Here is a 23683-nt window from a genome sequence, read left to right as displayed (position 1 = left end):
GGGGGCTGTGGGCAGGGGGGGTCGGTCCCTTCTCCCAGGGAACAAGTGACAGGACGAGGGGAAACAGCCCCAAGTGGCGCCAGGGGAGGTTTAGGTTGGGTCTGAGGGAACATTTCTCCACCGAAAGGGCGGTGAAGCCCTGGGACAGGCTGCCCAGGGAGGTGGAGGGGTCACCATCCCCGGAGGGGTTTAAAAAACACACAGATGCAGCCCTTAGGGCCATGGTTCAGTGGTGGCCTTGGCAGTGCTGGGTTAGCGGCTGCACGTGATGATCTCAAAGATCTGTTTCAACCTAAAAGATTCTATGGTTCTATACTTAAATGTTGGGAAATCACATTTTGTATTAATTTATATAGGTCTGAAGCTTAAAATGTTTTTTTTTTTTTTTGTTTTTCTCAGTAGAACTTGGCAAAGCCATTTCTGAATTGCAGAAAACCTTCTAGCAATGTTTCAAGGGCCATGTCAGTTTACACAGAGACACTTGGTAGGAAAAGAGAATGCTGAAAATGGCATGCCTTTCTTTCACCTGCAATTGATTTAATTAGGCTTAGGAAGGTCACTGCAAGTAGGTAGTACCTCTAGTAATGTAGGATCTGTAATAGAAATAAGCTGTGAGGAGGAAAGCATAAATAAAGCATGTCTGCCCCTGGCTACTTCTGCCAGACGCTACTTTGTGCAATAAGCCCATGTGGCATCAAGGTCAAGGTAGAAAGATGCTCGAGCTTCTTTTTTTGCCTGTTCTTATCCCCAGTATGCACCGAGTAAATACTGACATATTTGGAAGGACTATGGTATTACAACTGAACTTCCTGAGTAACACAATGGGAAAATAAAAGTATTTGGATGTGAATAAAGTCCAAATTTAAGAGAAAATTATTACTGAAAACTGTACCCCAGAGATTTCAGCACAGACACAGTGTGTTCTTCAGCCTAGAGACAAAGATGCTTCTCAGATGAATAGACAGCAACTTGTTCTTTATTTGCTTCAGGGAAGCCCAGGCCCTAGTGGGACGCCTGGTGATCCAGGCCCACCGGGTCTTCAGGGTATGCCTGGAGAAAGAGGGATCGCTGGAACCCCTGGACCCAAGGGTGATAGAGTAAGTCTGTTTATTTCTGTTGCCCTGAGTAGAATCACCTATCTTTTCATACTGCAATTATTCCAGGGTATGAATTACCCAGCGTTCAGTGTCATAACTGAGACTCTCTGGGTATTTTCTATAGGGTGGCATAGGCGAGAAAGGTGCTGAAGGTACAGCTGGCAACGACGGGGCGAGAGTAAGTAAATCTATCGCTCTCTTTAGACCTACTCTTTACACGCCAGATTGTTTATTGTGCTAGGGGTACTCAGCTTTCAGCTCATAGAGCTCAACTTGGCGATATCATGAGTTGATAGTCGTTCTCATTACCCCTACCCTCCAAATTTTCAAGTTTTTCAAGACTGCTATGCACAGATGTCTGTGTTCCAATCCCTTGTTTTGTATCATCAGTTAAGAGTTAAGACGTCAAAGGAAAGGATTCCCAGAAGTGGTGGGTTGATTTGGGATACAGCTAAGCTCACTAGAGCAAAAACATGAAAAAAAGGGACTGGTGGAGATCAACAGCCAAAAATCAGACCTTCCAGCTCTGACTCTTGGACCAAGTCAGGTGCCTCCTTATTATTTGGATTCAGTTGCCCACAGTCTGTCCTGTGTTTCACGGGTGAAAGTTCCTGTAAATGTGCTAAGGCCCTTATGGGCAGTAAGTTGCTGACATGTCTGGAAAGCTTTGAATCTCCTGTGCATAAACAAAATGGTGAGTTTACTCAAGCCATGTTCAAAACATGTTGCACACACTCTTCTGCATAGACCAACTGTCCAGTAATCCCAAATGCACTGGGTTTGCTGTGTATGCACTGACCAGGTTTTCCTGGTTATTTGAGTTGCTTTTTACCTGAATTGCATATATCTGACATTCTTGGGTTTTGTAAACAAACTGGAGTACCAGCTGCTAGGCATTTGGAAATTTGAGGCATGTTCGAAAGATGAGGGTCTTGTCTGGACTAAATTTATAGTCAAAGAAAAAAAGATTTTTGCAGAAACCCTAGTATACAGGAGCACTAACTTAAAATTGTCAGCTATGAGCTGAAATTAGTTATGTAAGTCAGATATTGAAAGATATAGAACAGTTCTTACTCATTGTAAAGGCACATTTATAGCTTACAGTAACTAATGAACAGGTAAAGTAACGGTGAGCTAAGTGTACATCCCTGTTCTGAGCCAGGTATCTGCGGATATCTCTGCTACCTACCACTGGAGCATTGACGGCATTGCAGTATTCTTTGTTAATGCCTCCTTTATTTGTATTTCTCTGCAGTCTGAACTAAGTTCCAGTGCAGTTATTTTGTGGGAGGGGGGATTTTGTTCAAAGCAAACTCGGTACAAGTTCGTGGTACTCCACTTCTATTGAAAGGGAGCTGTAATTGGGAGATCGAAGTATTCAAGTAGCATAGTTAGTGCTGTGAGATGATGTGGAGTTGATGGGTTTGGATGCAGAATTTGCAACCTGTTTGCCTAGCTGCCTCATGACGAGAAAAAACACACTTCTGAGGAGTTTGCAAGATATAAATGAACCTTTAAAAGTAATAATGGACACTTTAAAATTAATTTAAACAATTATATACTAGCATAAAAGAAAGAACTTCTGTGCAAGTAGGGAAAAATGACTTAATTTTTCCTGAAAGAGCAAAATAAAGCCAGGTGTTTGGGTTGGGTTGTTTTTTTGGTTTGTTTGTTTTTTGGTTTTTTTTATCATTGGCCTTATTCATAAACACTGTATAGAGGAGAGGATTAAATTAGTAAAGAAAGAGAAGAAAGAAGGTCTTTTGAGATGTGGGATTTTGGTCACTGGGAGAGGAAATGCAAGACAATTTTAGATAATGAAGATTCAACAAGTTTTCAGAGATAAAGAAGAAGAATTAAAGGAATGAAAAAGCATATGGAAATTTTAGTTCATGAAAAGTTTTAACTGTTTTGAAGCATCACTTCTCTAACTTCCTTTCATCTTAATTTGTTCAAAAGGGTCTCCCTGGTCCTATAGGCCCAATGGGTCCAGCAGGTCCCACTGGTGAAAAGGTAAACAGATTTTTATTCCATTCCTTACTGAAGTTTCTTAATATTATTTTTTTGGCACTTTATTGGCACTTTTGCTATTTGTCAAATAAGTTACTTGGGAAATAATAACCTTTAATTTCACTTTAAGGGTGAACCAGGTCCTCGAGGTCTAGTTGGTCCTCCTGGCTCCCGTGGAAACCCCGTGAGTAAACATGTTGAGCTTTAGCCTGGCATAAGTTAACAATATCTAACAGTGATCCAGACTCCACACATTTGTCAAATTTGCTGATCTATTTCCCTCTTTTTCTTCTGCTTTCTTTGTAGCCAAAATCTGTAGTTCTGTCTTGATGCTGTGCACAGGCAAAACTATTAGCAGATTCTATTCTTCTGTCCTATACTTGTTTTAGGGCAAACTCCACAGAGTTATGCTCATTTACCTCTTTCCTGAAAGTATGCCACCACTTTTAATTGTTTAAATGTTTTTAAAAGCATGCCCATACCAGATACTACTGTAATACAAATATTTAGATGGACAAAGTGCAGAGGTATACCTTAGTTCATCTAGTTCTGTTAACTCCTGTTATCTTCTGTCTATTTGAGATTTTAAGGGTTGACTTTGATTAGGGAATTAGAGGCTCAGCCCTTCTAGATCCTTCATGTTGCTTGGAATTGATTATGTCTCTCTCATAAATCAGAACAATCTTATTTCCAGTATAAACTGGAACAGCTTTCACCCCTCTAGGGAGTGCTGGAGCTTGGCAGCCTTCAACTCCTTCTTTTCCAAACAAATGTTGTGTGAAAAGCTGAGTTGAAGCAGCTCATAGCCCATTCTGACCTTGTAGAAGAATACATCTTTGAACTACTGTTGTTTTTTTTTCCCCAGTCTGATTGGAATGGTAGGTTGCATAAAGTGTGCGCTCTTCAGGTAATTGTGCTTTCTCTGGAAGTGGTTGTGAGCAGAATTTCTCCTACTGGAGTTTTAGCGCTTGCTCATGCCTTCCATCTCTTAAATTCTGAAACTGTAAATATAGTCTTGAACATATGGCAGATCTTAACATCGTGGTTAACTTTCTTTTATGATTAAAAGATATTTTGATTCAGGTTAATAGAGTAAAAGTATAATCACACATGACAGTAAATAGTTAACATCCTTTCTTGCATGTGTAACTGTAAATTGTACCGTATATGGAAAGACAAATGTTAAATACAGTTAATTTTTTTGACCAGGGCTCCCGAGGAGAAAATGGCCCAACTGGTGCTGTTGGTTTTGCTGGTCCTCCGGTATGTGTTTTGTAACACTAATGAGTTTCTTTTAGTCGTGCTTTGACATACTTAGTTTCCTTCATTATGAGTAATACTGCAGTGTTCTGGAACGTGAGTCACATTTTTGTTGCAAAAAGAGCTGTTTCTTTTTCCCATCAGTATATCAAGTAAAGAAAAAGGCCAGTAAATACCCTGGACAGTTGAAAAGTGGTTGTGTTGATAAAATTATGTAATTGTTCATTAGATTTCACATTTTTATGAATATGCTTTGTTGCTCCTTTGAGATTAAAATAAGGCAAGTAATAAAGTGTCATCTACTGAAGGTAGCAAAGATTTGTGCCATGAGCAGTGAAGACTGGAATGAGTTGATGGACCAAATGGAAGGTCTGTGAGTTTTCCAGTGAATACCCTAAACTTTCCCACAGCCTAAATATTCTGTTTCGGACCTTTCACACAGTGTCAGGCACCTGCTTCCCCTGATGGGGGAGAAAAAAAACCACTACTAGAAAAGGCAATGCTTATTCAGTCCCTTTTACTTTTAGGTATGTAATAGCTGCTGAGGAAAATAGAGAATCTAAAGAAAAGAAAAATGTGAGCTAGATAAGAAAGTATTTAAAATGGAAATACTGGCTTCACAGACTGCTCAGAAAATCTCATCCGTGGTCTTCTAAAGACTGTGCTGAGCTGTTACAGTTCTCTTGAACTGAACCGTTAAGCAAATGCAGTGTTTTCTGGGCTGATCTGTTCTCCTGCTATTTTTTACCTTTTAAGAATTCCCTACAAAATGACTTTGTTAGGTTGGAAAGATTTGGTATTCTCTGGCCTGATGTCTTTCTAAATACTATTTCTTATAGGGCCCTGATGGTCAGCCAGGTGTGAAAGGTGAACCTGGAGAACCTGGACAGAAAGGAGATGCTGGATCTCCAGGACCACAGGGTCTAGCTGGGTCTCCTGGTCCACCAGTAAGTATAAATAACATGGTCTGAGAAACAATGGCACAGGCTGATCTTGCTTATTTAAAATGTTTTGGGTGTTCACTATCAACTCTTTCTTTCTCCTTTCCTCTTAGGGTCCTCCAGGTGTTCCTGGTCTGAAAGGTGGTAGAGGAACCCAGGGTCCACCTGTAAGTAGATTTTAATTTGTGTGACCTGACAGCAGATAATCCGAGATTTTATGTAGCATGTGTATCATTCCTCATCTCAGCTTGTTTTTCACAGTTGGTAATATAACATTTGCTCATTAATTCAGCTGAGAAACATTTGAGGTAACCAGTGCTGTATTTCTTTCAATAAAATTGGCATTAAAATGTTCTTTAGGGTGCTACTGGATTCCCAGGTTCTGCTGGAAGAGTTGGGCCTCCAGGACCTACTGTAAGTCAGTTGTCATATTTTGACTAGGTCTGTTTTATATGGTAATTGAAAACCTAGAGATTAAATAAAGCAGGAAAGGTGAAGCAGTGTTTATGGCCTGATGCTATAGAAGAGAATAGCTTGTTGGCCTGACTTCTGTGACTTCTGTGACACCAGACTTCATGAAATAACACTCATTAGTCTTGAGCTTGATCCAGTGTTAGTGTGTCCAAATTAGTGCAAGACTTTTCACTGGGTTAAGTAGGCTTTGAGCTGTTCCAGCTGCTCTGATGACTTAATTGCTTACAGGAACAAAGCAACAACCTGTACCTTCCTGTACTTTTTATTTTTTTGTCCCTTCAATGGTGACTGGAGTTAGGAGAGTTTTTGGAAGAGGAAGAGACCTCTGCTAGGCTATGTCATTGGTGGAGTTACTCATAAAATCCATTAAAATAAATCATATATATATAAAAGAGAGAAACAAAACAAAAAAACCCCTTATCTAAACATTTTCAGAATCACTGAAAAAAAATAATTAGCTGTGGATCAGCAAGTGGGGGTTCAACTCCACACTGAGAATTGTGTTACTCCTTTCATATGCCTCTAAATGTTATGATGAGAAAAATAACTTGCCATTGTTGTGAGTTTATCAAAAGGTGAAGTTTATGGAAAACATAATATACATGTGAAGTCTTTTAAAGGTATTTGAGAAATGAACAAAGGTCCATTAAAACACTAATTTTGTACTGTGTGAATGAAAATTTTGACTATGGATTTCTGCTTGATGATATTGGAAAGAAGGGGAAAAAGTGAGTTTTCTAGAAGTAGTTGTACACCTGAGGTAAAAAAAAAAAAGGAAAAAAAGAATGTCTTTTTAAAGGAGGGAGTTTGAAACTGTAAATTGTAGGGGAGAGAGGGCAGAGATTAGACATGAGTTGATGAGATATTTATTTCATCTCATTTATTTGATCATAAATGAGATCATAAATGTTCTTAGCTCATTGACACTTTGGGCCTTCCTTACAATAGGCATATTTATAGTTAATCAAAACACAGTCCTTAAGAATGTAATTGTCCTGATCAGAAAAAGGTCCAATGTAACAAGGTGTTTTAACTTGCTTTAGGGAGCTCCAGGGCCTGCTGGACCTATTGGTGAGCCAGGAAAAGAAGGTCCTCCAGGTCTTCGTGGTGATCCTGGTTCTCATGGCCGTGTGGGAGATCGAGGGCCAGCTGGGCCTCCTGGTGGTCCTGGAGACAAGGGTGATGCAGGGGATGATGGGCAACCGGTACGTGCTGGTTGATGTTACTGTTTCTCCCTAGGCCAACGCTAGGCTTGGTCTCATTGGCACTTATACTTATTGCTACTGAAATGATAGTAACCTTGCTTTATTCTTTGTGGATTTTAGGGCCCAGATGGCCCCCCTGGTCCAGCAGGAACTACTGGTCAAAGAGGTATTGTTGGTATGCCAGGACAGCGAGGGGAAAGGGGCATGCCAGGGCTGCCAGGTCCTGCAGTAAGTAACAACCAAGTCACTATGCCATCAACTTGGGCATTCTCATTGTCTTTGTGGGATTCTGAGCGCAGTGCCCCATAGCACAAGGGCAAAGCTGGAAAACTCCAATTGCAGGAGTGAATAGAGAGAGAACAGTAAATAACTAAATCTCATGCAAGTGCATGAGGTATGTTTTGTTTCTGCCATAATGGAAGATCTGAACCTGAATGAAGAGTAACTGGGTAATAACAAGACTTCTGGCTGAAAACTTCCTATTTGACTTAAAACCAGATCCTTGAAAAAAAACAACCCCAGGCTTTTCATTCAGGTGCCCAAAGGTCACCTGAATGTAAATATTCTGTGACTGCTATTTCAAAAATTGTGAACTACAATCTTTGTGCTCTCTTTGCTTTCGTGTAGGATTTCCAAGTATTTATTGGAAAGCCTAATGATCCAGGAGATCAAGTCATTAAAAAGGATGGTATGGACGATCTGCCATTACCACTAGATCCATAAAATCAATTTATAGTTAAAGTTAGCCAGAAGTTATTCCAGGCTAACAAGATTTGTTGATGTTGAGACAGAGAAAAAACAGTTACTTATTTCAAACTGCATTCTATTTTTTCAGAGTCCAAAAGACCATACCTATTGCAGTTAATGACATCAGACTTATTGACCATATCAAGGGAGTGGTGCTTGAAAGCGTCACTACTAGATAGAGCAACTTCAAGTGCAGCTTCTAATCAATAAAAGCCTATTCAAAAGCAACTAACACAACTAAACTCTTTAAAGTGCACAGTATATTCAATTTATATTCAAAATCTATAAGAATGTTTTCCTTAATTACCATTTTCTTGAAGTTACAGATGTGGATGGTATTTCAGACCTGATTAATGAGTAGTGCTTTGCAGGCAGCATTTTTTGTGTGCTTTCTTTGTTTTTTGATTAAAATTTTGATATATTTCTCATCTTTTTTAGGGCACACCAGGAAAACAAGGTCCCACAGGGCCACCTGGTGATAAAGGTCCGCCAGGACCTATTGGTCAGTCAGGTGCCACTGGTCCTGTGGGTGAAGCTGGTCCAGAAGTAAGTATTAGAGACTTGTAACATGAGAATTAAAAAAAAAAAAAAAAAAAAAAGTCTAGTGGTTATTCTCCTTGAGTTGAAGTTAGAGATGGAGAACAACTTTCTACTTCTTCTTACAGAAATGCAAGACTACAGAGCTAATCAATAGCCCTATTTTTTTGTTCCATAATTCTAGGGACCTGCTGGTAATGACGGTACTCCTGGACGAGATGGAGCTGTTGGAGAACGTGTAAGGATATATTGTTTTCTTAAGTCACTTCTGGAGATCTCCATTTTATTACTGACTTACTGTAGATTTTCTCTTCATTCAGTTAACTTGAATGGAGAACTTGTTCTGAAAGCGTATCACAGCTTTCAACATGTAGTACCTTTGAAAGCTGAGGAAACATGGCTGAGAAGCTAAAAACACCTGCTTCCACAAACTCGGACCTGAGTTCTTACAGAAGGAATATCTTTGTAGATTGAAATACCTAGAAAATAGATCGGCAATGCTAGAGTCCTGTTCCTTTGGTCTAGTCAAGTCTTCTTTAGATAAATAATGTTGACATTATGTTTCACAGGGTGATCGTGGTGAACCTGGCCCTGCAGGCTTACCAGGTTCCCCAGGGGGTCCAGGAACTCTGGGTCCTGTTGGCCCTCCAGGAGATGCAGGTCAAAGAGGTGAAACTGTAAGTGAGACTTTTAATATTTTGTATATCAAAAAAATGTGTATGCTTTTGTGCATTGTTTCACATATCTTCTATGTGCAATCTTTGTAGGGTTCTCGAGGTCCGATGGGTCCCCCAGGTCGTGTGGGAAAAAGAGGTTTGCCTGTAAGTTCTCCACAGTCACTGTGGTTTTGTCTGAGTTGCTTTATACAGGACAATGTACGAGAAACTGAACCCAAATTATAATGCTAAGCAGGGCTTCAGCTTTTAGTGTCCTGACTGCAAATCGATTTAGGTAGTCTTCTGAGCTGCAAATCTGTACTGATCTGTTTGCATACACTAGCGTTTCTACATTTTCTTTAAAAAGACTGCAGTGAAATAACAAATGCTTTGGAAGACTCTTCATTTGGAGTGTGTTGCTGTCCAAATGATGGTAGGACCCAAGCTGGCAAATGCCTGGAGCCTGTGACTGACAATTCAAGTAAGGGGTATTTAAATGAATGCTGAACAAAAAGGCACATTTTTAGGTTAAAATGGCAGAAATATAACAAAATCACCTGTTCTCATGAAACTGCTGTAATTCAGCGTATGAGATTCTGACTTTAGTCCAAATGGAAAAACAAACAAAACCCATCTTTTGGTGTTACATAACTCTTATACAATCCAAGCTTGGAACAAAAAAATTAATTGCAAACTTGGGAAATTCAAAAGAATGTTGTCCTGTCCCTAAGCAGATGTCATGAGAGACAGGAAAATTTATTGAGCAGTTTGTGATAATGATGCCATTGATAAACTATTTGGAATCTGGCACTGAGAAATTTAGCATGCAGTTCGGGCTGAGAAATATAGACTTGAAAGCAGAAGCCATATTTTCCAGGGATTTTTGAATTAGTGTGAAAAATTTGAAACTATCAAAAATACCAAGAATGGAATTGCGGCAATAATAGAATCAAGCTATTTGTACTGGGGAGCCTGAATATTGTTGTCTGTAGTTGGTGAATCTTAACTTCATCTGTATTTTAATTGTAGTGAAGGTAGAAGGAGCTGTAAGAAGTTAAGATGCAGCACAGAGGATTTTATACTGAAAATACATTTTATCACTATGACTCTGTGAGAAATCCATATTTTAATCTCCTCTAAGAAAATAATTTACGGTACCCAGTAAGGCAAAGAAATTTATCACCCTTAAAAAGCTTGTTACATAAATCATTTAGTATTATTATTACAGGTTTAGTTTATTTGACTGTATTATGAAGCTAAATGCACAACATTTTCTGTAGTTATTTAGTTTTTGTTTGCTAAAAAATAAAGATTCTTGGAGGTGCCCCAGCATTACTTTCTTTCTGGCTTTAGAAGTGAAGGAGGTCTGAATGCAGTGTCTAAAAGCAAATGAGGGTGTTTTGAGGTTGAGCTTTTTTTCTCAGTTCAGAATTTTACATGTAATTGCTGGTATTTACAGGGTCCCCAAGGACCTCGTGGTGACAAAGGTGACAATGGAGATCGAGGTGATAGGGGCCAGAAAGGACACAGGGGTTTCACTGGGCTTCAAGGTCTTCCTGGTCCTCCTGTAAGTTGTTCTATTCTCACTATAATTTAATTTCCTTGGTAATTAAATAATGTATCAGGTACATAGTTATTTAAAACAAAACAAACAAACAAAAAAGCAAATTAGTTATTTTATTCCCACAAGGTGTTTGTGAGTGGCCTGGCTGTCTGCACTTGCTAATATATTTAATGTAATTTTACAATACTATTGCGTGGTGAGGTAAACCTGTACTTTGCGAGGTATGTGTTCTCTTACTCTTGTTCCATTTGTGCCAGTCCTGCAGTGACCGATCACTGACAGTCTATGATCTGCCAGCACAAGATGATAACAAAAGTTGATAGTTTCAGATGAGCATGTTAGACCATGAAATGCTTTTTGCTAGTGTTTGAACTCTTTACAGTCAAGAAATCAAATACAACATCCCATAAGGACTGCAATCATCTCTCTCACTAATATTTGCGAGAACTTCATTATTTCAGTGCCTACTGAATGGAAATGCCATGGAAAAAATGTTTTCCATTTGTTCACTGATCCTGTGCAAGAGCTGGAGTTTCAGCATGCAGTAAGAGAGTCAACAAAACCCCCTTCATAATAGCACCGTCACTTAGTCTTTGTAAGCCAATCTGATTCCAAATGCCATGAAAGCAAGGCTATTCTGCAGAAACAATTTATTTATAGTCAAGCACCAGTAAACTCTTTATAATCTAAATTGTGATTATGTTTTTTGTTCTGTGACAAGAGAGAACAATAGAATGAAAATTAATTGTAAGAACGAAAGGTACTACGTACTACACATTGTTCATGTATATTATCCTATTCATAGAGAACTGTGTATATCACACACTATTTCTTTAAAGGAATATGCTTTGAATGTCATAATGGTGTGATAATTTCTTCTGTTTAGGGTCCTATTGGTGAACAGGGCAGTCCTGGCATTCCAGGCCCATTTGGTCCTCGGGTGAGTATAATGTTTCAGGCTTGTTTTTCTTGCTTGTTTGTTTCCACAATCAGATTTTTATAGCTGCTTCACTTTTATTTCACTGGCTTTTATTGCCTTCAGTATCATGTGGGGATTACCCTGCTACCTTTTGCTGAGAGACATTACCTTGTTTAATATAGTAAAGCTTTGACATGAGCGTAGTTTATAGCTGGGTAAAACAATCAGTTCAGAATAACTACAGGGCTACAGTCCCTTTTTACAGACACATTGCTGCAGCCGATGCAAACCCATATATGTAGCAGCTCTGCTAATTGCTACTCTGCCTTTAGTACCCCCATCTATGTCAGTCACCCGCAAGTAAAGGAGAAATATGACCCCCTTGGATGTACCCAAGTGACAGTGTATATATCTCTGAGTATGAACATACGTGGGCATCCAGCAGCTACTCCAGTCTGTGTAGCACCTGGAATTGAACCCAGTTATCTTTAGGAAAAGATACACAGCTGATCCGAGGTGTATTAGCTGAGGTGATTCACTTCCAAAGAACAGCTTTGAAACTGCCTTCTTATTTTTGAAGAAGAAAAAGGCTGTTTTTTAAAGGTTTGGTAATAGACACAAATAATTATATTGCTTCCTTAAAATATAGTGCTTGTAGAGAGCTGGGTTTTATAACCTTGTTATTAAATGCTAAAATACATTCCTTCTTGCTCTTATATTTTCTAGGGTCCTCCAGGTCCAGTTGGTCCTTCTGGCAAAGATGGAAGTCCCGGTCCACTTGGGCCAATTGGGCCTCCTGGTGTTAGAGGGAGTGTAGGAGAAGCTGGACCCGAGGTAAGATGACAGGAATATGGAGGGAAAAGGTTGCCTTCAAGTAATGAGGCTTTTTTGCAGTCCATTGCATCACTTTCTCAAACATCCGTGAGCTCAAGGCAAATGCTAAGATTTAATAATTTCTCCAACAAATAGCCAGGGTAGCTGTGTATTGAAAGGGCTCATTTCTTACTCCTTTTCATCTCCCTGTCCTGTGACAATCCCAGCCTCATCCATCTCTGCTCTCCCTAGGCTAACCTGGGGCTACTTCTGCAGTTAGCTCACCGGGTCCTGCTGGATCTGCAGTTCAGCATGGCTGTTTGGTGGGTTGAGTCCTAAAACCTCAGGTATAAGCACAGGTCTGTCAGTGTAGCTGGAACCAGCAGCAGTTCACAGTCAGTGTTGCCACAAATGTGCCACTGAATCAGAGCAGCCGTGTGACTGATTGCCAGCGGCATATTCCATCAGCCCTTGCTTGTGGTAAGGAAATCCATCAGTCCAAATGAACGGCCCAAACTTTCTCAGCCCAGCTGACCCTCAGCCTGACCTGGGGTTTACAGACATCAACCGTGGGCTGATTCACAACTAACAGTTTGACCGTTTTGGAAGAAGTTCTAAACCTTTGCTAGATGCCCCAGGCATATTGCACGTTTACCAATTCATGATACCCTAAGCCATAAAGTGTAAGTTATGCTATCCCAAGGAAGATAAGTTAGAAGATTAGAGGAGTTGGAGAAAAGGGTGATTTGGATGATAGTGTGAGGGATTAAAAGACTGGTATTGCTAATTTTTGGGGAAAAGTAGAAAAGGTAGAATAAAATAATGAGCAAGACAGAGAAGGTGGTTTCTGCTGTTTTTTTGTCTCATAAGACATGTTTCCTGTGTTTATTGTGTGCTAATATTCACCCCATTTCGTTTGCATTTCTGCCAATTATAAGTATTTCCACTTCTGCCAAGGCACCAAGACTTGAATAAGAAGTCTATGGTAGAGCATGAGATTGTGATGTGTTTCCAGATACTTCATCTGTGTAATGAGACAGTACAAGAAATATTAAAGACCAGTATTTTTAGTTTAGCTTTCCATGGTGGCTTGCATGCAACTATAAATTGGAACCAAAAAGCAAGAAATAAAAGTTAAAGTTTCATTTGTCAGATGCAGAGTGTGTTAATTTGGGTGTGTGCTGTGTAGTAAGCATTTGGAGCACTACTTGTAAATTCTGAAGTAATTACTATCAAAGTTCTGATGCACCAGAGCATCCAGCTTCAAATGAAGGTATGTTACAGATTTTCTGCTGCCAAAGAAGAGCTGGCAGAGCTTGCAGGTAGAGATGGGTTTATTAACAGATATGGTCTGTGTCAAGACTTAGTTACTTGGCCAGGTGTCACAACTCAGGTTGACAGAAGGACCTCGCAACCCATCATTTGGGAAAGTTGACTTAGGAAAACATCTCCTTTGCCAAGTGAGGATGATGGAGATTCTGTACATACCCGTGGCCAAAAAGCTCAGCACTGTGCTGGATAAATGTAAAGACGTTTCTAGTGCCAATATTCCCATCCAGGCTTTACTGATTGAAAATGTGCCAGAGGTGACTCGGGGGAAGCAGGATTTTTAGATTGCTCTAAAGATCACTTACAGCTGTTGGGAATTTTAAGAAATAAAGTTATTAGGCAGGGATCTTAACAAGGAGGGACAGATGGCTTAAAAAACCGGGATGAGGAGGCCCTTCCTTGGTGACTTTTTCCAGCTGTTAAGTCTGAAATCAAGAGTAAGAAGTTGTTGAGCAAGGTATTAAGAGAGGCAGAGAGTGCATGAAGCAGTCGCATGCAGTTTTAATCTCTTACCCCTCTTCCTGGAAATGTGACTTGTTTATCTGTATCTGAACATTCCCTGTGCATTAGGGTGACAGGCCCTGAAGTTTTGCTTTTTTTAGTGGCTGGTTTTGCTACCATTTTGCATAGTATTTACTCTGCTATGCCTCTATTGCCTTTTTCTTTTTAAACTTAGGGTCCACCAGGTGATCCTGGCCCTCCTGGCCCTCCAGGACCTCCAGGCCATCTCACTGCTGCCATTGGTGACATTATGGGACACTACGATGATGCTATGGCAGATCCACTACCAGAGTTTACTGAAGATGAAGCAGCCCCAGATGATCATAATAAAACAGATCCAGGAGTCCATGCCACGCTGAAGTCACTGAGCAGCCAGATTGAGACTATGCGCAGCCCAGATGGTTCAAAAAAACACCCAGCACGGACTTGTGATGACCTGAAGCTGTGCCACCCATCCAAGAAGAGCGGTGCGTATAAACACACCATCTCCTGTATGGTGCCATATGATGCTGTCACGTTTCCAGTATATACTTGGTCACTGGAAAAACAATGGGTAATACAGATTTTGATGGCCTAAATTGACATTCACACTAGGAGCTTGAAACCTTCTCACAAAAAAATATTTCTTCTTGCCAATGAAGTATATATTCTGATGTATCCCATATTTATTTATTCAGATGTATGTTAAAATCTGAAACATTTTAGACTTCTGTGGAACACTACTTATCACCATGTTATCAAAGTGTTATCACCATGGAGTACCACTTACATGATGAAGATATAGATTGGTATGCCAGTTGTGAATATTTGCTTAATTGCTATTAGCTCAAACTGTTACTTATGGGCTGATGACCTATGAGTGCTTTCCATCCAGAATTCTTTGCTGCAGCTCCATACTGGCAATTTCTAGGTGGTGATGTGCTAACGTGCCATTTAGGAGTTTCCCTAATTTGTATGGATTATCAGTGGATAAATCAGAACCATTTGGAAGGCAGAGATAATTTGTGGCAGGCCTTACAGCTTTTGCCCCGTTGCCTGAAACTTTGCTTCCAGCATCAATATTAGGAGGGGCTGCTGTCAGTTTCTCATATGTAGACAAAATTGTCTTCTAGCCACTGTGTGTTCTTTGTGCACTTGGAGTGTTCAGGAGCTCTGCAATGGATTTAAACCACCTTAACCTTCAACAGCTTTCAAGTTTGAATGCCCTAGTTTTGAAATATTTGAAATACTGCTCAGCTTGTATCTTGAAGCAACATTTCAGTGTATAGTTGAAGCACACATCAAAATACATCAAACTGATACATGAAACATGTGCCTGTTTTGCCTTGTGTTCTGTACTGTGGCAACATACTTTTGCTACCACGTCCCTCACATTTTATGTTCTTTGTAGGTGAATATTGGATTGATCCTAACCAAGGATGTGTTGAAGATGCTATAAAAGTATACTGCAACATGGAAACTGGAGAGACCTGTATTTCTGCAAACCCATCTACTATACCACGTAAAACATGGTGGGCCAGCAGATTGTCTGACTTAAAGCCCATTTGGTATGGCCTTGATATGAACAGGGGATCACAGGTAACTAAAAATATTTAATGTCAAGAATTGACACCTGGTTTAGAAAAATTCTTCTGGTTTAGAACTTCATCTGCTATTCTGAGCAGATTCTGTTACAGTCACAACATTATTAACTATTGGTTGACTACCTTATATTCAGTTAGCTATTATTACCAAACAGTAAATATAGGAAATTGCTGGGAGAAACAATGCAAGGGCATCTAAGGCAGGATTGGCTATAAGTAGACCATTGCTGGAAAAGATTTATTTCTCTTGATCCCAAAAACATCGGCTTCTCTTGCAATCTATCTCAGCAACTCACTATCCCTGAAAAAGGGTACTTTTACCCTAATATATGATTTAAATCACTGCTGTTTTAATCAAATTCTACTTACTTTCTGAAAACTCTTTACTGCTAAAGAATACAAAATTACTTTATAAATTACTTTTAAAAGAAAGTATGATTGTTATCATCTATGTAAGGATGCTCTATCAGCCTCCATGCAGACAAAAATTCCACTCAGCCTTCTGTTGGATTTTCCCTCTGTAGTAACTTCTAAAAGTAGGCTTATTGATCCTGCCAAAATAAGAGAAGTTTATGCTATGCAAAGTGATAATTAATTGAACAGCTTTTGCCATTTTTATTCCTAGTTCATCAAATCAGAAGTACAGAAAATGCATTCAATGGTTATTTCATAGGGAGTAATTAAATAACTTTAAAATAAATATTTGGTGTGTGAAGAATAATGCTGTTATCAGCTGGATTCCTGAAAGCAGTTCAGAACTTCAACAATTGAGAACAGATGTGGTGTTGAGAACAGATGTGATATTGATTGCTTTTGTGAGATGCTTTCACTTATTATTAAATTCAGGCGATCTTGTGCTGACCCAAGATGTCACAGTTGATGTTTAGTTGCCTGCAGAGCTACACATAGGGGTTTTGTAAGTCAGATGCTCTTTGAAGGTAGAAATTTTATTGAGAAATACTATAAAAGCATATTTCATTTTTGAAAACACTGTCAGATTTGATAACTGATAGCATGACCTGTGTGATAGTCATATGCACTCCTTACGGATTCTAAATAATAAATATGTCTGAGATTGCTAAACAGAGATAACACATTTTGTAAAAAATGACAGTGTCGATGCATAAGATTTTATCTTCACCAGTTTCGGTAAAGTTTACACATTTTAGTCATTGTTGATTGTTATGTTTTATGTTGCAATGATTTGTAAAACATGAATAAAATGGAACCTGCACAGATAGGGGAAAAAACCCAGTCTCAGGAATTTTAGAACTTTTGTTATTGGTAAAGAAATTGCTTCTGTTTTTTATAGAAGCAGTGGCACTTCATAAAGCTTTTGTCAAACTTCTGTGCAAATTAGTTAGCTGATAAGGCCCATAGGCAAATGTATAGTTATATTTATGTAGTCAAACTTTGGCTGTTTGTGATGCTTCTAAACACAATACAAAGCCTACAGAAAACAAGTTGCTAAAGTTGCAAATATATTGCTATATATAATAAAAATAATATAGCAACCACTGTAAAAGGGTTTTCTGTGCTTGGTGTTTCTTACCTACTCTGAGGTTGCTCTAGTGCACTATTTCATGTGTAAAGTCTAGCTCCTACTGAATCCCTTTTTGAAACAAGGCAGAACTAAATCCAAACTTTGGTATGTCTATGGAAGCCCAGCTGCCTTTGAGTTGTTCAGCTGCAGAGCTTTATGGTCAAAATTCTCCACAATGAACCATCCCTGTTAAAGGCTGTCCTCAACTAGCAGCAAATAACAAAAGAAACCATTCTTAGATTTTATGTTATAGGGCTCCTGCTAGTCATGTCTGGAAATGGTTACAATAATGACAGATGTTTCTAAAATCCGTGAACTCACAATGAAATATCATGTAATCTATGCTGATCTATTTCTTTGTCTTCGCAGTTTGTGTATGGGGATACAGCTGTCACTCAGATGACATTCCTGCGCCTCCTATCAAAGGAAGCTTCCCAGAATATCACTTACCTTTGTAAAAACAGCATTGGGTACATGGATGACCAGACAAAGAACCTGAAAAAAGCTGTAATTCTGAAAGGGGCCAATGACCTGGAGATCAAAGCAGAGGGAAACAGCCGGTTCAGATACACTGTTCTTCATGACAGCTGTTCTGTAAGTTTTAGGGTTTGGTCCTTTCTTATGGGGAAAAAGGACTTTTGTCCTTTTTCAGTTCTTCCTGAATCTAGAAAAAAATCATAGAATGAAATAATTAAAATGCTACAGAATTTTATTATGAACTGTCAAAGTAACTGAATAGGTGTTTTGTTACAATTTTAGCTTCACATAGTAGGAGTCTGCCCTATTTAGAGGATATTTACAAATTGCTAGTTCTTAGGGAGTGTACCAAGATATGTGCCTTGCCATTTTACATTTCCCAGTATTTGTTTACTTCTGTGTGTAATCACACGAATTGGTCAGATAACCTGGAGCATTTGTCTGCCACTTGGGTAAGATTATTGCAACAACCCACTGGAGAAAACTCATTGGAAAGGAAAATGTTCCTCCCCAAAACTCTTTGTGGGCATAAAACCTAGCAAGTAGTTAATTTTTTTTAACGTTCAATAGCATTCTCAGCCAAGTCCGAGATACTGGCAAAGTATTTCTAAAATTAGTTTTGCATCTGAAATAAAATACTCTGTGCTTTAAAGTAATATAGCCCAAGATTATATGTGCAGGTGCATATTAACACCTAGAGAAGAATTTTATAACAGAAAGAAAAATCAGTCCAGCTCAAGGAGAAGTCCTGCTGTATCAACCTGGTGGGTCTGTTCGCCACTGTAAAAGCAAGATTTATATACATATATATATATATATATACACACACATATTTTAAGATAACCAAGATGCAGTACAAGGTGTTGCTCAGTGAAGATACAGTGAGACCCTTCTGAACTGTCAGACAACTGACTCACCAGCTGGAATTCAGGATGTTTCCGACATGAGCTCTGGCCTAAGCTTTTCTTTTTTCTTTTTCTCTTTCTTTCCTCCTCCAGAAACGTAATGGGAACGTGGGCAAGACTGTTTTTGAGTACAGAACACAGAACGTGGCACGCTTACCTATCACAGATATCGCACCGGTGGACATTGGCAGTACTGACCAGGAATTTGGAATTGAAATTGGGCCAGTTTGCTTTGTGTAAGAGGAAGGGGGGAAATTAACACACTACCCAGCAACAGCAGCCAATTAAACACGTGAACTTAGACTGATTGAAGTTAATCCTGGGACTCTTGAAGTAATGGCTGATATTAGATCAGCATTGTATATACGGTTCCTTTTAAATGCCCGGCCTCCTTTTGAATATTTATTTTACTTACAAACCTTCCGTTTTAAATGATTGAAACCAACTTTTTATTACAACAGTACAATTTTAAGAGGATCGATGACCACCTTTTAGAAGTAACATGATTCTTTTTCCTCGCTTTTGTTTCAAATTATTTTGAAATTTACAGGTATTCAAAAAAGATAGTTTTAATGTGGGACTTTGTAAAACTCTAAAGAGTATTTCTTTTGCTTGGTTGCATACTGAATAACGGAAAAGCAGAGCACTTCTTTTGTGACCCGTTGGCTATATTGCAGTCATAATTACTCCCTCTGCCCCAATTTGTCTTCCTGTGGTAGCCAGTATGATAACCATTCACAGAAATCTGTGTCTTTAGTAGAAGAAAATCTCTTCAAACAAGATCACCTTAATTTGGCATTGCCTTTCCTGCACTTTCCTATGTAACAGTCTGCTCAGAAGACTATTTAGGCATGATTAATTTATGAAGTAAAAACACTACTGGAGTAAATACGAGTTTTCAGTAGGGGTGTCCCATATCTTAAATTTTAAGGCCAGACTTCACTTCTCACAATGTATTTGTGTAAATCCATCAAATTATCCTTAATCTTCAAAACTCATCTTAAACCCAATACTTGTTGATTTTCCAGTACTTGCCCATCTAAGAAGCCATTACATATCAAATGATACAGATGTCTTATATATGGTGCCAATTTATGTATGTTGCAAGTCATTGACATGTATACCAGACCAATTGCTAATAAAGAGAAAGAACGTTTAGAAATTCATCGGTTTTAGCTGACATCCAGACATGCATCACCAGTAATTTGACTTACTGGCCTTGAGTTGTCAAGGCAAGAAAGTTCCATCGTTTCTTAGCATGAGCTACCTCATCTCTGGAAGTTGGGATGCATTAAATATTCCTGATTTTATTTTAGATATTAAAAGGTGCTATGCTTCTGTTGTTATTTTGAGCGAGGAGATAGGCAGGGCAAAAACGACAAAATAGTGATGGTGCTAAGTGACTCTAGAAGGCTGATGAAATAAAGATGCCTACTGTCAGTGTCATTTTCAGTGCTTAGCTGTTAGGCTTATGGTGTTTGACAGAACAATGTTACAGTGCATTTATTTGTTGGTCATACAGTATATAGAATGTTTTGTACCACTAACATGCTTTATTTTGTAAAGTATGTGGGTACAAACTTACTTAGTTTTTTTGTTTCATTATTGCATCTGTGCTCTCCACGTTTTCTGTTTGTTCCTTACAAAAAAATAAAAAATAAACAGCTGGAGCCATCCCTAAAGAAAGTCATGCTCATAGCTTTATTCATGTATCTTTGCAAAGCATTTAATTAAATACGTGCTTCTCGCTGTAAGTGGTTTCCTTTTTGTAGAATTCCTTCCAGTGTCCCCCATACCAGTTCATTTCCAGGAAATTAAAAATAGAAATATTTAACTTTTGTTTTGTTGCTATTTGAATAACTCATTTGCAATGCATTCTCCTGAAGTATTTTACACAATGGAATATAAGGGTAGTTTGAACAATGCCCTCTGTGTCAGTTTTTTTGTTTGGTTTGGTTTTTGGGTTTTTTTTTTTTGTTTGTTTGTTTGTTTTTTACAAGATAGGCATCAATTTGTATGAATTATTCACCAGCAGTCCTAGTCAAGCTACCTAACTAGTGTTTGAGACTCCAGGGAAAGAGAATTTTTATTCAAGACTAAATAAAATGTGACTTAGCTAATTCCCAGTGTCAAAGTATGTTATTGCTGGTAGGAAACAGTTTCTGGACAAGCCACAAAACTGCATTGTAGTAAGGCAGGCAAGAATTTATGTTCCTTTCCTCCATCTGAAAGAGCAAGAACTTTGACGTTTTCCAGGTTGTCCATACAGGGCAGGTAGAAGCCTGGGAACAGGGGAGTTGACAGGGTCATGCTGACGTTATCTGCTTGCTTTTAGCACCCAAGCAGGAAGTCTGTGATGTTTTTTACTACCATTAAATAATTTCTATAAATATGTCACTCAGGAGTTAACTTAGTGGATCCTTGAGAAGTTCTAGACAACATTAATTTCACTGAATAATCTGAGGTGTATTGGATTGGTCCAACATGTTCATGCAAAGGTGGATATCCAGTGGCTGTGATCATATCTCTACAGGACAGTTATCCAGATGCAAAGAATAAATAACATTTGGAGCATAGATACATGTTCGAAAGTGCTTTTTAATCTCTAATTTTCATCACCAGAGTATTATAATCCATGATTAGTATAACTGTTTTATGTTGAAGGAGAAGAACATTTAATTATGAAGGATATGCTAGTTGTTTTTTTTTGTTTTGGTTTTTTCTTCTCAAGTCTCTTTTTACTGCTTTTTTTTGCCTTTTCAAGTCTCTCTTTCCTGCTCTATTTTCGTATGACGCATGCAGTATTTCCTCAGCTGAGTGCCTTGAACACTGAAAAAAGAGCTTTACCTGGAAAGCAGTCTAAGGTAATGTTCTGTAAAAAAACATTGCTGGAGAGTCACTGAAGCAAAGTGTCCCTTGAAGTGTGAGCTCCCAGGAAATCTGAGCAGATAACTGAGGAGTAGTTGTAATACAAGTGGTCGGACTTTTGTTCCTCTCTTGACTAACTAAGTTTATAGCATGCGTTCTATTACATCTCTTTCCCTGTTTAAACATTCCTCAAAGCACTGTAGAATCTTTTTAAGCAGACCAAAAAAAATTAAATAAAAATGGGTGGGGGGAATTTCACTGCTTTCAACTGTTTTACCCCTTATCTAGGCTATGTGGCATAGCCTCATGTAAATACAACTTTAATTTTATGAACCTAGAATGAATGAGCTGATAATTTGCAGAAGGCCGATTAACGTATAAAGTATCATTAAGTATCAGCTATGACATTTAGGGCAGTTCTGTCTTGGTTGCAGATGGCCTCAGAAATGGTAGAAAAGTAATTTAAAGTGGTTACGGTAATATCAGAGATTGCATTTAAATTAAATTTGAGTTATAAGAATTGGTCATTGCTATTGTTTTCCATAACTGACCTGTCCTCAGCGAGAAATGAGTCCCAGGACTGCCAGTAGCTGATGCATCTCTTGGTTTCTGAAAAACAGTAGTGCAACGGTTGTGCAGCAATCATTTGCTAAAATCTCAGCTAGAAGGTAAAATTCTGTTGCTCACTGCTCTTAATTTGGCACTCACTTTATGTTTACATCAGTGGTGGAGTTGATGCAGTAGTTTATCTTGAAATTTGTTTTCTTATGTAGATAAAGATGTAGATTCTTTTATAATTTGATTTTAACTCATCTGGATTTGCAATGTTTGTTCTGAAGGTGCTTGTATCATCACTGTCGTGCTTTTTTCACTGTGCCACTGAACTCTAGATATAAAATACCAGACTTTGTATGTAACTACACAGCTGATTACAGACTTGGGACCAAGCAGAGCTTTATCTAGCGCAAGGGGCCGCGTCAGTGGAACGAGAGGTTTTCCTTTCTAATTCACTGAGAACAAAAAAGGCAGCCAATATGAAAAAAAAACCAACCACAAAAAAACCCAGCTTTGGCCTATAGGGCTGTGAGTGGGTTTTATATACTAATATTTCACCTTCACAGCTTACAATTTTATGCAGCTGCAGAGTAGAATCCATTTTGGATTTCTTTCCCCAGGCAGCATCTCCTAACACAGACCACCTTTTACAGTGTGTTTTACTTTCAGATTTCTTTCAGGTTAAAACTTTGTAAGAATACAATCTTGATGGAGGAAAAAATGTGAAAGATCTTTCGGATATGCTCAGTGGACCTTGGGGGTTATGATAGAAGTTCACAAAAATGAAAAATCTTGCATATCTGCAAGCACTATGAACAAAGAGCTGAGATTCAAGTGTTGCTGAGCATATCTTATTTTTGCTTTTATTCTGGTTTTAGTGATATTTCACCTTTATATTAAATATAGATTGTATTGAAGAGTTTAATAATGCCTTTTCCAAGGCTTTTTCTCTTATTATTGCTCAACATTTTCTCTTAATTTATTTTGAGCAGAAAGAGATGCAGAGGACAGAACTCATTACACTGCTATAGTACATTGGATACATCAGCTCAAATGGCCAATGGTTTAACTGGGCAGTGTTAATATTGATTTATGTACTGTATAATTAATAGTATCAGTATTGTAAAAAGGAAAAGAATCCCCAACTGTTCCTTCTGTACTTCCTAGAGGAGCCCAGCTCTGACTGCCTACATCAAATGTGATCGTAGCCTCCCCACTGCATCAGAGCCTCCTCGCACAGAGCTCTCTATACCGAGCACTTCTGGATGCTTGAAACGTAAGGCAAGCAAGGAACTGATGGCTTAAGTCCTCCCTGAGCAAGAGGGTTTTTTCAAATCAGTCTTGGATTTATACACCTACGTTTTAGGGTGACTGTGAAGAAGAGTTTGTATTTTGGCTGGAAGCTTGCTCTTTTAAAAGGCTGGTGGAACAGCGCCAGATTCAGGTCCTCCATCCTCCTTCCATACAGACCTTTTCCTTTCTCTTCTGCTTTGGTCATCTGCTCTAGCTCAGTGGTTATTCTTTTCTCTTGGGCTGCATGAGAGCATAAGTTCAAATCTCATGGCTTCTCCTGCCCAAACCCCTTCCTTGCCTATCTGTTAGCCTCCTTGAATCCATTATAAATACTCAGCTCAAAGTTTTTAAATACAAAAAGGATTCTGTAGAGTACCAGGGGTGCTACACACAGTAGAAGCATGCA

General features: G+C 38.8%; 1 protein-coding gene across 1 annotated transcript in view; it reads left to right on the top strand.

Annotated features, from left to right (window-relative positions):
• Window positions 1-20681, top strand: part of COL5A2 (collagen type V alpha 2 chain) — a 113202-nt gene extending 92521 nt beyond the window's left edge. Inside the window, exons 34-54 of the mRNA XM_037397972.1 lie at window positions 990-1097; window positions 1222-1275; window positions 3057-3110; window positions 3238-3291; window positions 4317-4370; window positions 5207-5314; window positions 5422-5475; window positions 5669-5722; window positions 6826-6987; window positions 7108-7215; window positions 8173-8280; window positions 8456-8509; window positions 8841-8948; window positions 9039-9092; window positions 10387-10494; window positions 11378-11431; window positions 12137-12244; window positions 14229-14520; window positions 15444-15631; window positions 17549-17773; window positions 18655-20681. Of these exons, the coding sequence (XP_037253869.1) occupies window positions 990-1097; window positions 1222-1275; window positions 3057-3110; window positions 3238-3291; window positions 4317-4370; window positions 5207-5314; window positions 5422-5475; window positions 5669-5722; window positions 6826-6987; window positions 7108-7215; window positions 8173-8280; window positions 8456-8509; window positions 8841-8948; window positions 9039-9092; window positions 10387-10494; window positions 11378-11431; window positions 12137-12244; window positions 14229-14520; window positions 15444-15631; window positions 17549-17773; window positions 18655-18801 (2256 nt within the window). The 3' untranslated portion in view covers window positions 18802-20681. The remainder of the gene's footprint in view (window positions 1-989; window positions 1098-1221; window positions 1276-3056; window positions 3111-3237; window positions 3292-4316; window positions 4371-5206; window positions 5315-5421; window positions 5476-5668; window positions 5723-6825; window positions 6988-7107; window positions 7216-8172; window positions 8281-8455; window positions 8510-8840; window positions 8949-9038; window positions 9093-10386; window positions 10495-11377; window positions 11432-12136; window positions 12245-14228; window positions 14521-15443; window positions 15632-17548; window positions 17774-18654) is intronic.
• Window positions 20682-23683: the final 3002 nt, after the last annotated feature.

This window comes from Falco rusticolus, chromosome 8 (assembly GCF_015220075.1).
Source record: "Falco rusticolus isolate bFalRus1 chromosome 8, bFalRus1.pri, whole genome shotgun sequence".
Classification (NCBI taxonomy): Eukaryota; Metazoa; Chordata; class Aves; order Falconiformes; family Falconidae; genus Falco; species Falco rusticolus.
The sequence above is the reverse complement of the archived record's forward strand: the minus strand, read 5'-3'. Positions and strand labels throughout refer to the sequence as shown.